The sequence below is a fragment of the Spodoptera frugiperda genome, chromosome 5, assembly GCF_023101765.2.
Source record: "Spodoptera frugiperda isolate SF20-4 chromosome 5, AGI-APGP_CSIRO_Sfru_2.0, whole genome shotgun sequence".
Lineage (NCBI taxonomy): Eukaryota > Metazoa > Arthropoda > Insecta > Lepidoptera > Noctuidae > Spodoptera > Spodoptera frugiperda.
This window is the reverse complement of record NC_064216.1, coordinates 4,834,086-4,850,892: the sequence shown is the minus strand read 5'-3', so window position 1 is coordinate 4,850,892 and position 16,807 is coordinate 4,834,086. Positions and strand designations below refer to the sequence as shown.

General features: G+C 35.3%; 4 protein-coding genes across 4 annotated transcripts in view; 1 reads left to right on the top strand and 3 right to left on the bottom strand.

Moving 5' to 3' along the window:
• The window catches only part of LOC118271720 (probable G-protein coupled receptor CG31760), a 91,531-nt gene extending 88,418 nt beyond the window's left edge, over positions 1-3,113 (bottom strand). Inside the window, exon 1 of the mRNA XM_050693623.1 lies at positions 2,809-3,113. The gene's annotated coding sequence lies outside the window, so the exon portion shown is untranslated. The remainder of the gene's footprint in view (positions 1-2,808) is intronic.
• A 3,098-nt stretch (positions 3,114-6,211) lies between these two features.
• Positions 6,212-7,360, bottom strand: LOC118271976 (3-oxoacyl-[acyl-carrier-protein] reductase FabG-like). Its single transcript, XM_035588259.2, has one exon. It carries the CDS (start codon positions 7,191-7,193, stop codon positions 6,414-6,416), a length of 780 nt encoding a protein of 259 aa, XP_035444152.2. The 5' UTR covers positions 7,194-7,360; the 3' UTR covers positions 6,212-6,413.
• A 2,429-nt stretch (positions 7,361-9,789) lies between these two features.
• LOC118271977 (uncharacterized) lies at positions 9,790-12,328 on the bottom strand. Its single transcript, XM_035588260.2, has 3 exons — positions 12,187-12,328; positions 11,915-12,097; positions 9,790-11,315 (listed from the first exon to the last, which is right to left on the bottom strand). Exons 1-3 carry the CDS (start codon positions 12,233-12,235, stop codon positions 11,098-11,100), a joined length of 450 nt encoding a protein of 149 aa, XP_035444153.1. The 5' UTR covers positions 12,236-12,328; the 3' UTR covers positions 9,790-11,097.
• Positions 12,329-12,686: 358 nt separating this feature from the next.
• On the top strand, positions 12,687-14,012 carry LOC118271978 (uncharacterized). The gene is made up of 3 exons (XM_035588261.2): positions 12,687-12,897; positions 12,969-13,130; positions 13,729-14,012. Exons 1-3 carry the CDS (start codon positions 12,837-12,839, stop codon positions 13,947-13,949), a joined length of 444 nt encoding a protein of 147 aa, XP_035444154.2. The 5' UTR covers positions 12,687-12,836; the 3' UTR covers positions 13,950-14,012.
• The last annotated feature ends 2,795 nt before the right edge of the window (positions 14,013-16,807 follow it).

The following is a 16,807-nucleotide window of genomic DNA, read 5'->3' as shown; positions in this document are numbered from 1 at the left end:
ATAATAAAAGAAAAAAATACTATATGTATGTGAAAGAAAATCGATTTTAACAACAACGGACGTTGAAAACAATTGGGCGTGTCCCAAACTCCCGACCAAACTAAAAGAACTTTTCGTCATCGTCCAAACAAACAAACAACTCCAAACTTATTGCTTTAAAGAAATAAAACACGAGAGGTTTAGGATGATGAGCGGCTATAAAGTTCAATTTAATCGTACTCGAGTTCTACAAACGTAAACTGGAGTTATTGGCTTCAATATTTCGTATTGAGCTAATAGCGGTCCTTGATAGAACTGGGGACAAGGTCCTGTAAGAATATTGTATTTCAAGCTCATATTTCATTTGGCTACTAACGTTAAGGTTCTATTATGTCGTGTAGTGACGACAGAGTAGAATGCATTTGTCATTAAGGGAACGGACACGGCATGGCTGCGGCATGGAGCTTTTTGCTTTAGAAACAATACGAAAATGCTGTAAGCACGCTGTCATCGCGCGGACCGCGCGCTTACACCCTTTTTGTATTGATGTTATGAAATATATATAGCAAGTTAATTAATGGGTTGTAGCGGTGCCGTTTAAGTGTGAAACATCCTTAAAAAGTCTACTCTTCTCTGCGGGTGTTGCAAGACCCAATAAAAGAACTTAAAACACTTTACAGAGCCTGGGCATCAGCTCTTTCTGATAAATCTGAACCTAAAAGGTTCACTGCTATGTCAAACTATGACAAATACTTCATAGTCCAGCAGCAGCAATGGATAAGTACAGGCTGTTAATCATGATAATTTATAGTGATATTCTGTAAGGCGCTTAATATGGATCTTCTGTTCAAATTCGTGCTACTAGACCCAAACTTTAAGATTATCAGTTAACGAAATTATAGTAGTAATCAATTTACAAGAGGTCTGAAAATAACAAACAAACGTCACGCCTTTTTTATCCCCAAAGGGATAGGCAGAGGTGGACATTACGGCATCCATTTTTCACCATGTTATAAGTCCCGTGTAATAAGGGGTGAGCCTACTGCAATATACCGGGTACAATCTACGGGTCACTTCGGAGAAATTTTTGAAAAACCGAAAATTACCATTGAAATTCTTTTTACCAAACTCTTCTTGATTTGGAGGTAGTTTATAGAAGCCAGATGTCCAAATCTGCTTAAAACTCGTTGATAAAATCAACTTTATTCACAAAAGACCAGAATAGAGAGTAGATAGGTAACTAAGTGCTACGGGCAATTAATTAGTTAAGTTTCTCGCCTGTCCCAAATTGTTTTTTGTAAACAAAACGAAAATTTCTTTGTAAGTGAGTGGCAAAGTAAATTACATTATTTCAAATCAAATCACATTCAATCAATTTACCTATATAGGCTTCAAACAAAATAAAGAAATATCATATTTTCTTCCAAAAAATATTATTATAACAAAATGCGGAAAATCGCCGAATTACTTTTTTAAAATGTATTATATATTTTTTTATGGTATAAGCCGGTAAACGAGCAGACGGATCACCTGATGGTAAGCAATCGCCGACGCCCATAGACACCCGAAACATCAGAGGCTTAATTTGTTTTATAACTTACTTAATTAAACTCTGGGAAAAAATGTGTACTGCTTTGTTTTGCTTAGAGGTGTTCATCAAAATCGGTGCAGCTATTCTCGAGTAACTTGTTACACACAGGTGTATAACAGTGTAACAAATCTTCTAGTATTAAATACACGTCGATAAGATTATGAACGATAAAACTTATTAGTTATGCTTACAGAAAGATTTCTCATTTCCATAATAAATTCCAAAGAAAGACGAAAATCCATTCAAGAATAGCAACTAAAAATAGGTTCTACATTACATTTATGAATAAAACCTTTTGTAAGAAGGATCTACGCGTAATATTGAGTACTTTATGAAAATAGGTCTCTTTCGATATTATGATGGCTACCTACCTGCGTGTAAATTTGAGTAATAGAGGTCGTTTTCTTGTATCCCAAAGTTACTTCAGCTACCAAAGAGGTTCATTGTGCCATTTTGTCCTATAGGACACAAAGGAAGAGGACTGATATCCCAATATTCTGGAAATACCTTCGTTATACCAAACTTCCTTATATTCTAGCTATTGTTAATGGATTGATCCCGTCATCAACGAACTATTTATCCTCTAGGTAGCAACAATTTGATAAAATATTGAATTAGAGGTATCAAATGCCAATGACAAAAAGCATCGCGAACATTTTTGTAGTAACTTTATTGTATTTTGTTAAGTATTTAATAACAGTGTTACTTTGCTTGTTCATCCAATAATTGTGGAAATAGGTTTGTTGTTCAGTTCAATTAAAGAACATTAATTAAGAACATAATAATTGATCCAATCAGCAATTTCAAAAGTACCTATTTATAGTTTAATTGGAATAAATGATTTGACTTTGACTTTGTATTTGAACACCAAAAGGGTAACAGAATCTACTGTTGACAATTACACGAGAGTTCGATCTACTTTGTCTTTGTTTCATAATATTATATAAAAATATTTATAATAATTATTACGCTTGTGTTGGCTGATCACTGAACACCAACATCATGTATAGAACGAGTGCTTTTAAAAATAACATCTACGAGACACATGATAGACCTCCTATTTTTCCAAGAGGTAGTTAGATAACGTCACAGGTTCCCTCCCTCCAGCCTCCAGCCCCCACGGACCAGGGGTCGTAACCTTTACTATGCTTACGTCCTTCACCAAAACAAATCAAACACCAATCGATAGCAACTGCAACAATAAAAACAAAAAATACTAAAACTAAATAAGTACTTACGGCGCCTAAATTTGTTAATGCTCTTCACAAGGACCGCGTTACGACCTCGTCCAACCAACACTAAGTGTCCCCTTCAGAGCCACGAACAATCTCATAAATTAATCACCACTTAAAACCAAACAATTCACGTTTTATCATCAGCATCACTCAGTTTCACAGAGCATCGCAATGGTTACTTAATCATTCCACATGAAACTGTTGTACCGGTTAATGTACGGCGGGAGTGTAGAGGTCCCTCCGCGGCTTTGTGAGGACTGAAGGTTCGGGCCTACGGGAAAATATCAAGCCTCGACCGGGATTCGAATGAAAATATACAAGTAAGGGAGAGGCGACCGACGCATGCTTACTCACTCGGAGCGTTGACTCAACTATGAGTCAGACAAGGTCGGCCGTATGGCACGTGCTTCGTTCGGAAGTTCTATGCCTGTTCCGAACTTCCCCGAAGAGCTACGGAGACACCCGAACGATGGACCGCTGAAAGCTCAATGAGCAACCATAATTCATTATGAAAAGGACATTTTCCACTTTCCTTTACTTCATTCGTTTGATGTTAGGGCCAAGGGTTTCTTTGATATTTTGAATTTGTGAGAATAGGTTTATTGAATGAATAGGAATGTGATTCTTTTCGACGCTGAGGATTAAGTAAGTATAATCTATTGTTGGTGAAATAAATTCCGTCTGATTTTGGTAAATAAGTATCTATTTAACGTCTACAAACCCTTTATGTTTTATCAACTTTAAATAATTTGACGATTCATTCTTCTATATAACAAAAACTTATTCAAAATCATTTAAAGTGTTAATGTTTGCATTCAACACCTTTGTTAGGGGGAGCGTAGAGAGAAACTTTTATGATCCTTACATTTTTGGCTTCATTGAGTAAAGGAACATTTCAAAGAGTTCCTTATTTAGCACCACCTAAAAATTTCGCAGCTACCACTTATGTAGGTACCTACAGCTTATCTATATTTATTAAACTTACATTATTCAACATTAGTTCTTTCCTTTATTTTTCTCTATTTAATTTTATTTATGTTTTCATAATTCATCGAACAATTCGGGCTTCACAATATCTGATAGTTTCTGTTAGTTAAACTGTTTTTAAAACACATGGTTTAAAACATTTCGTATATAGCCCATCACTTAAAGTATCAGAAACTTATAACCCTCAACAGACGAGCATGCATGAAAAGACTGAGACTATTGATGAAACGAAAGAGGTATGTAAGATTCGTAGCATTTGGCGTTCCATTGTCTCTACCTCCATGGGAGACAGGAGTGAGATTATGTATGTATGTTAAACTATCAGGAACAGCAGGAACTTAATCCTAACATTGTTAAACAAACCCATAATTGAAATTTTACTACGGTTCGGTTACTCAAAGAGCTACGTACCTATTTGCCACTCTATAAATTATATTGTATTTTCCACTCTATAAATGATATTATACTAAGTTGAGAACACCACCCTCTAAGTCTAATGCCACAGCTAATAAGGATGTCGTTAAGTTAGCCTTATAAACAGATTGTCGGCTAATAACTAATATGTGAGTACTTACTTAGTTACCTACCTTTACTGGACTAGCTACTCCCACGCGGTTTCACTCGCTCTGCCGGGCTATTATATTATAGCCTACACCTTCCTGGATAAATGGATTATTCAACACAAAAATAATTATTCAATTTGACCAAAAGTTCCGGTGGGATTAGTGCGTTCAAACAAACTCTTCAGTTTTATGTAAAAGTAGGTATAAAATTAGCTGTTCATGTGAAGTATAATAAATAGAAAAAAAAAACATATTTAATGTAACATAACAACAGAAATTCGCTTGTTATTAAGTAATACTTACTTTTCACCGGTGACGTGATAAGAGTCCCATCATCCCATGTAATAGGTAGTGAACCTATTGCCATGAAGCGGGAACATTTTCAGCCTTCCTGTTAGAACTAAGATTTTTCCGAAAAATTATAGTTAGTACTTTATCTCATCCGAGAATGGAATCCTGAGGCTGAGACCACCCCTTGCTTGGCAGTCACACCAGCTTTTTTTAAAGGGGGGAAATCATCCAATGTCATTTCCCACCTTGAGCGAGGCGAGAGGGAGTGTCAGACTCTTACTGACTAAAAACCACCATTGCTTTTCGCAGCTCCGGTCACCAGGGAGGGACCATTCAACTAAAGCGGCAATAACTAATTTCCACATTTTTCATTAAAACACTTAGGTAGGTATACCTAAATGTTCGACAACACAGACCTTTTATTTTCCTAAGGCGTTTGTAGACATAAGTGTACACATTGTGCTAAGAGGTTAATGGAAGCGAGCTAATTGCCAAACCCAGCACGATACCGACCTCCGATTTTAGGTCGTCGCTTTTTCTTAGAAATCAACCACCAAATAATGTAACATGCCAAACCCATGAAACCAGCTCAAAGCAGTTGGACAGTTTTCGAATCCATTAAGAAGATAGTCTAAATCTTCTGTCGTCTTGTCATGATAGTCTAGATTTGAAAATACAAATATCATCTTTTCACCATTACCTAAAAATTGGAATACCTGTGGATCTCCTGCGCCATCTAGGGAACATTTCTTATGGTATAAGCCCGTAAACGAGCTGACATATCACCTGATGGTAAGCAATCGCCACCGGCCATGTACACCCGAAACACCCAGAGGCGTTACAAGTACGTTGTCGGCCTTTTGTGGGTTAGGAATTTAAGGGTTGCTGTAGCATCGGGGATTGGGAAGATAACGAAGGGGGTAATTGGGCCTCCCGTAATCTCATTCACACAACGCAAGCAATTGTTTTACATCGGTTTTCTATGAGGCCATGGTATCACTCCTACCAAGCCGGCCCATTCATGCCGAAGCATGGTTGTTCCACACTTAACTTTAAGTCAAGACTATACATATATTTTTCGATTTATGATGTCAAATATGAAGAGGATCATAATCATAGGAGACGTACACTCTTCAACTTTATTACATTACAATCTACAAAACTACAAAACAAATTAGTCTCCATTAGTTCAAGAGCCCGTTACGTAATATGGATCCATTCATTGTTTGTAAGTAGTCATGGTTAAAAATAGAGCAACAAATTGGACGGGACGCCTTTTAATTGAGTTTTACGCAAGACAATATTGTCCTGCTCAATTTAATTTGATAGTTCATGCCATGGTAATAAGATTCAATCTCTCTAGATGATATGAAGAGCTGAACATTTACCTGTACCTACCAGGTTTCAGGATACCTACTGTTAGAAAGATCTGTTGATTGTCTCCCGATTGGGTGATGAATGAAATAATGGTGCCTTGGTGAATGGACTGGAAAGGCAAGACCATTAGGTAAAGATAGTACATAAGCGAAATAAAACTATTTTAAAACTAAAATAATTACACCGAATCAATACATTAGTTGGTTGATACACTTTCTTTTACATCATATAGCAACAAAAAGACGAAATCCCAATACATTCATTAATCATTATACACATGCATATCAATTAGTTTCAATTAATTTTAAGTAGCAGATAGGTACATTAAGTCTGTATTAGACAAATACAACTGTTTTATGTTTATAATGTCGATGTCCAATGTTTAATTTTTCATAAATTATACGGTCTCTTTAACAAACAACCATTATCAATGAGATAAGACGATCCCGTTACTGATCTTGCTTTGTCACTAGCTAAGAACAACACCAAATCAGCAATTTCTTCAGGTTCTGCTACTCTATCAAGAGTACTCCAACTCTTAGTCTTATCCCAAAAACTGTCAGCTTCACTTTTATTCACGCCAAAATTTTGTTCAAAGTCCGTTCGCACTGGTCCTGGATTTACAGAGTTAACCCTTACTCCTTTTGGTGATAAATCAAGAGCTGCTGATCTCATAAACTGGTCCAGACCAGCCTTTGAAGTACAATAAGCGAAGAATGTAGGGTTCATTGCATCTACTGCTGCTATACTTGATATGTTGACCACATTACCTTTTGTCTTAATCAAATGTGGAGCAGTGAGGTTTGTCAGGTGGACCACTGAGCGCAAATTTGTAGCCATCACACTGTCGAACACGTCCATTGCATTTTCATCCCAGACTGCAGCCGTCCTAATTATTCCAGCATTATTCACCAAAATATCTATTTTCCCGAATTGATTAATAGTTTGTTCTATTATATTCTTGATGTCTTCGCTTTTGGTCACATCTGCGATCACCACAAGCACTTTACCACCGTGTCTCTCACATTTTGCAACTACTTCTTTTAGTTTTGCTTGGTTCCGAGCTACTAATACAACGTTGGCTCCTTCTTCGGCAAATTTAATTGCAACTGCAGCACCAATTCCCGAACTTGCTCCCGTAATTATCACTACTTTATCGGTGAAACTCATTGCGATTTATTTCATTGAATAGAACACTAGACTGCAGACAACACTACACAAAAGATAATGACTTTACAATTCTTTAACTGTAGTTTTTATACCACTACGCTATGACGTCCGTAGGTATTGCTAACGTACATTCCTAAGTACTCATCATAAACGATGGGAACTGGGTATTGCGTAGGTAATACTAAATACTAATTTGTCATGATTTAAAATCATGATAAATTCTTTGCACAGATAAAATTATAGATAAGATACTCATATTATTGTGATAATGTCCTAAGGCTGGTTTTATAACTACGCGTTCCGACAGCGCGGCTGAAGCGCGCGTTTTCGGATTTGTTCGGGGTAGTAGTTGCGTTTTATAGCCACGCACTTGAACAGCGCTGTTGAGTAAACGCGCGTTGTTGTATACAGAAGTGAAACGCGCGGTACTAATCTCGTTTTACAGCAAAACGCGCGCTGCTAACAGCGGCGCTGCTCAACGGCGCGTCTAACAGCGTAGCTATAAAACCAGCCTAAATCAAACATCTGTTATGATAGCTAGTGTTCCCAACCATGCAAAACTAATTTCACAAAATTAGAGTGTTGTTGAACTATTTTTGTGAACAAATTGGTATGTAAGTATCATTAAATAGGTACCTACGATGCAAACGGATGCCGGCTGCTGAAAAAAGACCAAAATGTCGTAACGTGTACCTTTTTTACATTGAAGAGTCATTGAACCTATTTTTTTTTTAGGGCGGAACATCATCTAATGACTTCTCCGACTACTCCTGCTTTTCGAGCCGGAGCCCCGATATCCCGCTAGGCAGTCCGCAGCTTCGGGAGGCTCAAATAGACTAGGATTCCGGTTTCGATTCGTGTAAAGAACCTAAGGGAGATATCAATTTCTGCAATTCTTAATAGATAACTGGCAATAGAAACTGGAATTCAACCAGGACTATTGATTGAATGACTGGATAAGACAAAGGAAACAGGCTTTCCACGTTATCAGTTCTAATTGTGTCCTTAAACTTACGAAGCATTTTGAAGAGCTTATCAACTTAGGTTGTTATATGTTATTTTATTATGAAGATCAAACTACAAGAAAGGTAGATATTACAATTTCTGGAGTGCTTTTAAGTGCATTTTACATACCTATATATACCATACATACATATATGTAGGGCATCAGCAATGTTGGCTGATGCTGACACAGATGGATTCACAGCATAATGGTGCAAAAAGACCGCAACATTTGTCAGTCGCCTGCGGGGAAGTACTCAGGATGCTGTGGCATCCATGACAGGCATGACTGCCCACTAATGTGATTTTTTTTTATAATAAACTTATATTATTAAAAAGTATCTTTTTTTATGAAACACGCCGGTAATCGAGCAGACGTACTACTTGATGGTAAGCAATCATCGCCGCCCATGGACACTTCAAACACCAGAGGCGTTACAAGTGCGTTGCCGACTTTTTGGGAGTTAGGAATTTAAGGGTTGTTGGGGAATTGGGGATTGCGAAGATTGGAGGAAGGGGTAATTGGGCCTCCGGTAACCTCACTCACACAACACAAGGGTTGTTTCTATGAGGCCGTCGACTCCGGTCGAGTCGGCCCATTCGCTCCGAAGCATGACTCTCCTACACTTACATGGCTCTCTATCTAAGACTAAGTAGACTAAGTACGAAGTGTTATATTATTTGTTGTGTATCACACGACCCACTTCTAGTGTGTAGTGCACATTGTCTACGTAGTTAGGGTTTACACATGTCCGAAATGGACCAAGATTGGTTTCTCGCATTATCATCAGCCCACTACTGCACTCTTGCTGCTACACACCACTGAGCTTGATCTTCAGCCCTTTTTTTTTTTGAGGGGAGAAAATCATGCACTGACTTCTGCCGCCTTGGGCGTGTCGGGAGGGAGTGTCAGACTCTTACTGACTAAAAACCACTCCGTTCCTACTCCTGCTTTTCGAGCCGGAGCCCCGGTAAACCCACTAGGTAGTCCGCAGCTCCGGATCAGTGATGTTCAGCCCTGCGCTTCTAACCACTACTAGAAACGTTGCTGAAGTCCACAGTGCTTTCATGATGAGCAATTATTAAGCATATATTTTTGTTCAGCTAGGTAGTATGAATAATTATGTTATTTATACGCTTCATTAGTGCTACCTATTAAGTTACCTTAGAGCCAATACATGAGTCTTCCATCATTAGCATATCTATGAAGATAATGTTAATTGTACTTATTAAAACTGATGTTTCCTGAACGCAGAACAAGCTACTACTTTACTAGCTATAACTCGACTTTCAAACCAGATCTTTTTTTATCGAGGGGGAAAATCATCCAACAGGATTTTCCGCCTTGGGTGAGGTGAGAGGGAGTGACAGACTCTTAATGACTAAAAACCATCCCGTTCATAGGAACGGGCTTGCTCTTCGAGTCGAAGCCGTAGAAAATACCAGCCTGACGCGAAATATTATATCACTTCTGCTAATTTCCTTTAGATTACAGTATTAATTTTGTTACATCATACCATAGTACTTTTAAACAAAGCATGAGACAATAATTGGTAAAAGAACATAGATAGTCTAGTAAAAAAATAAACAATAATAAAAATGTAAATAACAATATGTATTTATTGTTATCAGTCAGATAGAGATACAAAATTATTCAAATATATACCACAGGTACTCATTTCAATGCAACAATTAAGTACCTACATATGATTTTCAACATATCAATACTAAATTGTTGGTTGAAACTTAACAATGCAATTATCATACATATAGTAATTGGATTTCAAAGAACATATTGATTTCTGTATCTTACAAAACTGTTATTTTTCATACAATATATTGTACATATTTTATTTTATAAAAAAATGAGATTCTTATAAATAATATCTAGTTATAGTTATTTATTTAAAAACTAACACACATTTGGACGGAAACTACTTTACTTATACTATTCTAACTTTAGAAGTTTTCTAAAAAAGTATAAAATTTTCATTTATTTTAAATTAAATAACTATTTGTTGTGGTATGGACGGAATGTTAGATTGCACTTAGAATACGAAACGTCATAAAATTTTAATTTAAACTACATACAATGTGTATACTAAGGCACTGGTTGAGACAAGGCAATAGATTTTTAAGGTAAGTCTACCTTTAGCGTTCCTGCACACGATGCCGCCGCCGCATAGTTACACTATACACACGGGTCGCCTGTGATTTTGTAACCATTCCATTACTAGCCATGTACGGAGGTATGTACAGTCGGGTAATAGAATGAATCAAACAGAGGAAACAAGCGTAAAGTCGGCGCATCTGCGGCACCGTGTGTAGAGACGTTTATACAAAAGTATTTATAGTATGTACCTATATGAATGGTTATACTATTAGTAAACCAGATAATTTACTTGCATTCTTCATATTATTTAAGATTCAAAATGCTTTAAAAAATATTTAGAAAATTGAATTAGAGCTGCCTATTTATATGTATAGTCAACTTGGACAAGAATATTCCTCTTGTCTGTTGGGACATGAGATACCTTAGTAAATGCATTGTATCTCGCATCAATTTTCGTTCTGGCACCCCACAGATTAAAGGTTTACTATATTGTGCTCAGTTATATGAGTTCTAGGTTTATACCGACAGTAATAAAAAAATAATACAGCCTGATTGGCAATAATGATTTTAAAATAGGAAAACCATTGTGCTGCTCCTTAAACCCATAGGCATCACCTTTAGATTGTATCTTTGTGCAATAGAATTTATAGCTGTCTTTATTCTACACATGTATGTACATGATTTTAAAAAAACCCTAAAGTAAAAGAGTTTACATTAAGGCACAATGCTTAAATTTTTGAATGATTTGCTTGATTATAGTACAACATGTTAAAAATATTTAGAGCTACTCTATAGTAACTTATGTAAGAACAAAACAGTTCCTATAGTACTAATAATCAGTGTCAACGATGATGTAATGAACGATGAACCGTTACATTCGTCTGATGAACAGTAGCACTCCTCCCAGTAGACTCCATTCTCATACACTCCCCAGTTACAGACACCGGTAACTCCTGTCACTGCTACTGATGCACAGCGTCTGATAACTTGTCGCCATCTACCATCCCCTGTAAAATACAATTAGTCAATTCAATAAAATTGTCAAATGTATTTTAATAATATAATGGCATAATGATAGTATGTTTGTTTTCCTTTTACTTTACAATAATGCTTCATAAGCAAGAGAGTGATAGGCTATTTTTCGTATTTTAACAAATCAGGTACAGAAAAAAATCTCTATCCCTAATTTCATCCCGATTGCTTCAGCAATTTTGACATGAAGGAGTAACAAACATATATACAAACTTTCACATTTTTTATAATATTAGTAGGATTATCTTCTAACATGTCCTTATAAAATTTGAGATACATAGTGAATTGATTTGAGCACTACTTTAACTTGATGATAATTTCTAAACCTTGTACAGATTCAGTGATGTAGTACATTAGAAACTCTTGAATGCCACTGTTTTAGACATTGAATACACACAGCAGCTATATAAATTATAAAATCGTGATGTGAAACAGTCAACAATCAAATTGTTTGTTTAAATTATTTGAACTCAAAATCAAGTAAGATGAAACATAAAGGTAATATAAGTATTGTTCTAGCACTTATTCGTGATAAATTAAAGTTTCTAATTTATAATAAAAAAGTTTAACTTACAAATAAATCCTTTAGGCCCTTGCTGAGTCAGTTTCATGCAAAAAGATCCTGGCATATGAGATTCATCACTGAAGCACTCCACTGCGATGTGGCTTTCTTTATCGAATTTCTTATACGCACCACAATTGTCTTCACCTTTACTATCTTGTGAAGATGCACATTGATAGCATCTTACAGAAAATGCTGAAATAAATGACAAAACAACGTTTTCATCGTGTACAAAAACATTTGGTGGAAAAGTTGAGTGAAAATAAACCAATACGACCACTTACCGACTGGTAAGATACACAGAAACGTCAGTATAAATACTTTTAATAACATTTTGATTATATTAATTCATATAAAGATAGAAAAATAACGAAAATCACAAAATAACGAACTGTACACACCCAATCCAAACTTTGTTTAGAGGAACCAAAACCGGAAAATTCGGAGAAAGCTGTCATTTAAACGGTAAATGAGAATCGATAAAAAACTGAACATATTATTTCTTTCTTCAATGGAATTAATGAAATTTGGATTTATAGAATTTTGAATAACATTTTATTTATAAATATTTTTCAAAATTAGTTTCAATACTAAGTATTTTACGAATAACTTAAATACAATTATAAAAGCATAAATATTGGTTTCCACCACTACAATTATTTAGATTCAACTTATTTTGCATGTATTTCAAAACAAACATTGATAATTACTTGGTGACAATGTTACAAAATGACCGTAATAAACTGTAAAGAACGGAATTTAAACAAATACATCTCTACTCTATTCAATGAAATGTCAAACGAATAACAGTCGGTGTGAATGTCAGTTTGTTGAATTGAATTGAATCGTAAATAATTTCTAAAGTAACAGAAAACGCTTGACCAAATTACGCCGATTTTCTACTTAACAGTGATTTATAAAACAAATAATCAATATGAATACCAGTTTACGATTTGTTTTATACATCTGTATCGTCCTGAACGTAGTGCCTTACGGTAAGCATTGTTTTTCATTCATAAACACGGTCACGCCCAAGCTCTATCCCAATAACGTTTGTTGATAATAGTTTTCAGTATAAAATGCTGGAATTGCCGGTCGAGCAATGATCCTAAATGCGCTGATCCGTTCGACAACAGTACGGTGCCAATAACAGATTGCAAACAAGAAAAGGGATTGTCTCATTTACCAGGAGTCCGGCCTTCCATGTGCCGCAAGATTAGACAAAAAGGTTTGTTTCTTATATTAAATCTTCTTCACGAATATGCAGTAGCTAATTTATACATAACTACTTAATCTGTTTACCTTACCATGTCAATGACACTAAAATTCAGTATTTTGGGTAATCAACTGCCATTTAACCTTTAGGCTATTTAATAATACAGAAACTACACATGTTCATGATAACACTAGCAAAATTGTGTAACTGCTTGACATTTTGCCCAGTATGATGATAAAGTTTAATCTTTAGGTATAGGAAGAAATAAGATACTAATTAGGATTTATCTAATTGGTCTGATACTCACTACAAGAATGTTGGCAAAAAGAAGCTGATGCACTGCTGCTAATCACACCAGTTTTGATAAGTGATTTCACCTGCTCTGCTGGGGTCCTATTGATTGTAGCGTGATGTTTTATAGCTTACAGCCTTCTTCGATGTATGGACTCTTCAACATATAAAGTTTCAAATCAGACCTGAATATCTCTAAGATTTCTTCAGCTTCCAATATCTGGCCACTATTATGGTCTATTAACTATCTTTTAAAGTCAAAATTTAAAATCCCAATAAGTTTATACTTAACCTAATCACAAACCACTTTAACTTCCAGTGAATGGAGAATGGCGTTACTTCAGAGACTGTGCGTACCTGGGTGAGGTGGGAATCCAAGGAGACGAGAGATTCTGTCTCATGAGAACCGGTACTTACAACATTTTCATGGAGTACTGTACTTGTAACAGCAAGGATGGATGTAATTCTTCATCAATGTTTAGTCCGTTACCTTTATTCTTTATTGTTTTAACTACTGGTATTCTGAAGATGTTATCTTAATTTTACTTTAGATGTGAATCTTCGATGGCCAGTCTTGATAACCTATCAGTAGACTAGCAACTCCGGTGTCACACGATCTGCTCAGCTGTTTATGATGGCAGCATGATGTTTTATAGCCTATAATAACCTTTCTTGATAAATGGCATTCTATCACAGAAATAATTATTCAATTCAGACCAATAGATCTGTAGATTAGTGTATTCAAACAAACTCTTCAGCTTTATTATAATAGCAAGTATTAGATTTGGTTACTTACTGCATACATAGTATGGGAGAAACACCTGTCTCCTATTGGGCTGACAAAGAAAAGTCGAATGATATGACTCTGGCACACCTCTTGTTTAATCTATGTACATTAGTTAATCTATTCTTACTTGCTTGTTGTTTAATGGTTACTAGAGAATTGTATGTAGAATCTCTGGTTTGCCCTTTAATGCCTTTTTATGTTCTACTTGTTACTACAATCTGTCTTCTTTGTGGGACATTCAACAGTTTGATGGATGGTGTTATTGCTGGTGCGCTTGGCATGTGATCTTCCTCATTGTTTAAACAGTGTTTACTGTGCTTGAATTAATCTTGGGGTATTCTACGCTTTAAACGACGCGCTTTATAAAATTTAAAGAAAGAATCTGTGAATTCTAGTGATGCATAATTCTATACTATGTGTCAATATTCTAGATCTACCAATAGGTTATTGAGACTGGCTGCAGATAGACTTTATGATATTTTTATACATGAATGACAGGAGTCTTTTGTACAGTGATTTTCCAGTTCTTTACTTTTGTATTGAATATTATATACATTCTTTTGAAACCCAGTGCAGCTATACATAATCTATTCTTACGTTTAAGAATACAATTGTCCTAAGAATTCAGCTGATTTTATTGTAAGCATGAACTTTTATTTACAACGTGTGTTAATAGAATACTATTTTGCTAAATCAAATATTATTTTTAGATAGCATTTATTTGTTATAGGTCATTTAGAATATTTTTATTTAGTATTATGTATAAATTTAACACCTTAAAATAAGTTTATTGAATCTCCTTGTCTCAAATAAGTACTGTTTGTGTTCCAAGCATAGCATTCCAAAATATGTATTATCAATATAAAAAATATGTATGTACTTGAGTACATTTATCTCTATTTCATTTATGTAGCAAATACATAGTTAAGTTTAACTTTATAAGTGCCTTATGTACAAAAATACTTATTCTCTCCATATAAGTATATAAGTAGATTTCTAATAGTTCTATAGAAATGGATCCGTAGTTGCCTTATGCAGTGCATTTCATACACAAAATATTGCATTTACGAATGTTTTTTACTAATAAATTAAAACTTATTAGATACTTTTGTACAAGAAGTAAAATGTGTTATTAAAATACTTTATGAGAAAGAAAAATGGTTACCTAGAAGGTGTAACCCCTAGAGTAACAAACGCGAGCGCGTTCGGCGCTCTGATTGGTTGGTTTATTCGAGCCAGCCAATCAGCGCCGAACGCGCTCTCGTTTCGATGACTTTAAATGTAAAGCAAACTCGTACTAAGGGTACTGTAAACTAGTAGATCAAAGAGACTAAGGTTTGTTAGCAAAAACTATTTAAAGGCTAAAAGATCTTTTGTCTCAGTGGCGCCAACTAGCGAACACAAACAAAAGCACAAAGGCGAAGTTTTTTTAAACCAAGAGTGTCAATACTACAATCAATTTCGGTTGCATTATTTTGAATATTTTTGCCATTGAATTGTAAAAGTATAATATGTATTATTAATTGAATATGTAAAGTATTATTCTATAATATGAATAGAATGGAAGCTATTCAAAATTGACCTTTAACTCCCACACTAAACTATAGAAAGTTAATTTATAGTGCTTTGTATTATGTTGGCGAAAAGTGAAAGTTTTTTTATAACAAGCTGCAATCAGCATGTGGGTAGAATTTGAATGTTTATCAACAATTTTACTTTAATGTATAAGAACTCGTAACTGTTTTAAAACATGATGTTAATGAATTAGAATAAGTATGTAGTTTACTCATGTAACTTTTCGAGCTTACTCAATTAGTATCGAGCCACGATTGGGGCTCATGATCATGAGCAATAACTCACTTTACACAGAAAACATACCATTAATATGAGCCAAGCACCATCTTGGACAGTGACGTGAGTAAACTGTTTATTCTAATTATAATCTTATTTTATAATAGCGAAAATAAGACAGAAAATGTTTCCGTCCTCTTATATCGATCATCAATTTATTTGGTTGATTATAGAAAAAGTGCTTTATACCAGGAGGTATTAAAACACATTATTCCTTGTCCATATCAATACTTATTATATATATGAATATTATATATTTTATATGTATACCAATGCATGTATAAATTCTGTAAGTTGCTTACAAATAATTAGTTTTATAAGACTGAATCCCGTCCATGTAATGAATCAATCTTTTTATAATGTTGACATGAATATACAAATTGCCTTTTGTAACATACAATATTTTGTTTTATTTACTTAGTACTTGCTTCTAATGGGTATAACCTGGGTATCTTCAAAGCCCGAGCGAATAGGTTGCTTGTGGGCAGACGTGCTCCATCGTAGGCCGCATCATGACTTACTATCAGGCGAGATAGCAGCCAAACACATCCTCACAGAAAACCAACGTGAAACAATGCTTGCGTTTTGCCTTGCATTCCTAACTCCCAAAAGGCCGGTAACGGATTTGTAACGCCTCTGGTGTTTCGGGTGTCCATAGACGGCGGCGATTGCTTAACATCAGGTGACCCGTCTGCTCATTTACCGGCTTATATCATTAAAAAAACGTAGCTACCGTAGGGATGAAAACCTACATCTTATA

Coding starts and splice junctions, on each gene's coding strand:
- LOC118271976 (XM_035588259.2), bottom strand. CDS start 7,193: ATGAGTTTCACCGATAAAGTAGTGATAATTACGGGAGCAAGTTCGGGA.
- LOC118271977 (XM_035588260.2), bottom strand. CDS start 12,235: ATGTTATTAAAAGTATTTATACTGACGTTTCTGTGTATCTTACCAGTC. Junction 12,098..12,186: donor TCTGTGTATCTTACCAGTCG/GTAAGTGGTCGT, acceptor CATTTATTTCAG/CATTTTCTGTAAGATGCTAT. Junction 11,316..11,914: donor AGGGCCTAAAGGATTTATTT/GTAAGTTAAACT, acceptor TGTATTTTACAG/GGGATGGTAGATGGCGACAA.
- LOC118271978 (XM_035588261.2), top strand. CDS start 12,837: ATGAATACCAGTTTACGATTTGTTTTATACATCTGTATCGTCCTGAAC. Junction 12,898..12,968: donor CCTGAACGTAGTGCCTTACG/GTAAGCATTGTT, acceptor TGTTGATAATAG/TTTTCAGTATAAAATGCTGG. Junction 13,131..13,728: donor CCGCAAGATTAGACAAAAAG/GTTTGTTTCTTA, acceptor TTTAACTTCCAG/TGAATGGAGAATGGCGTTAC.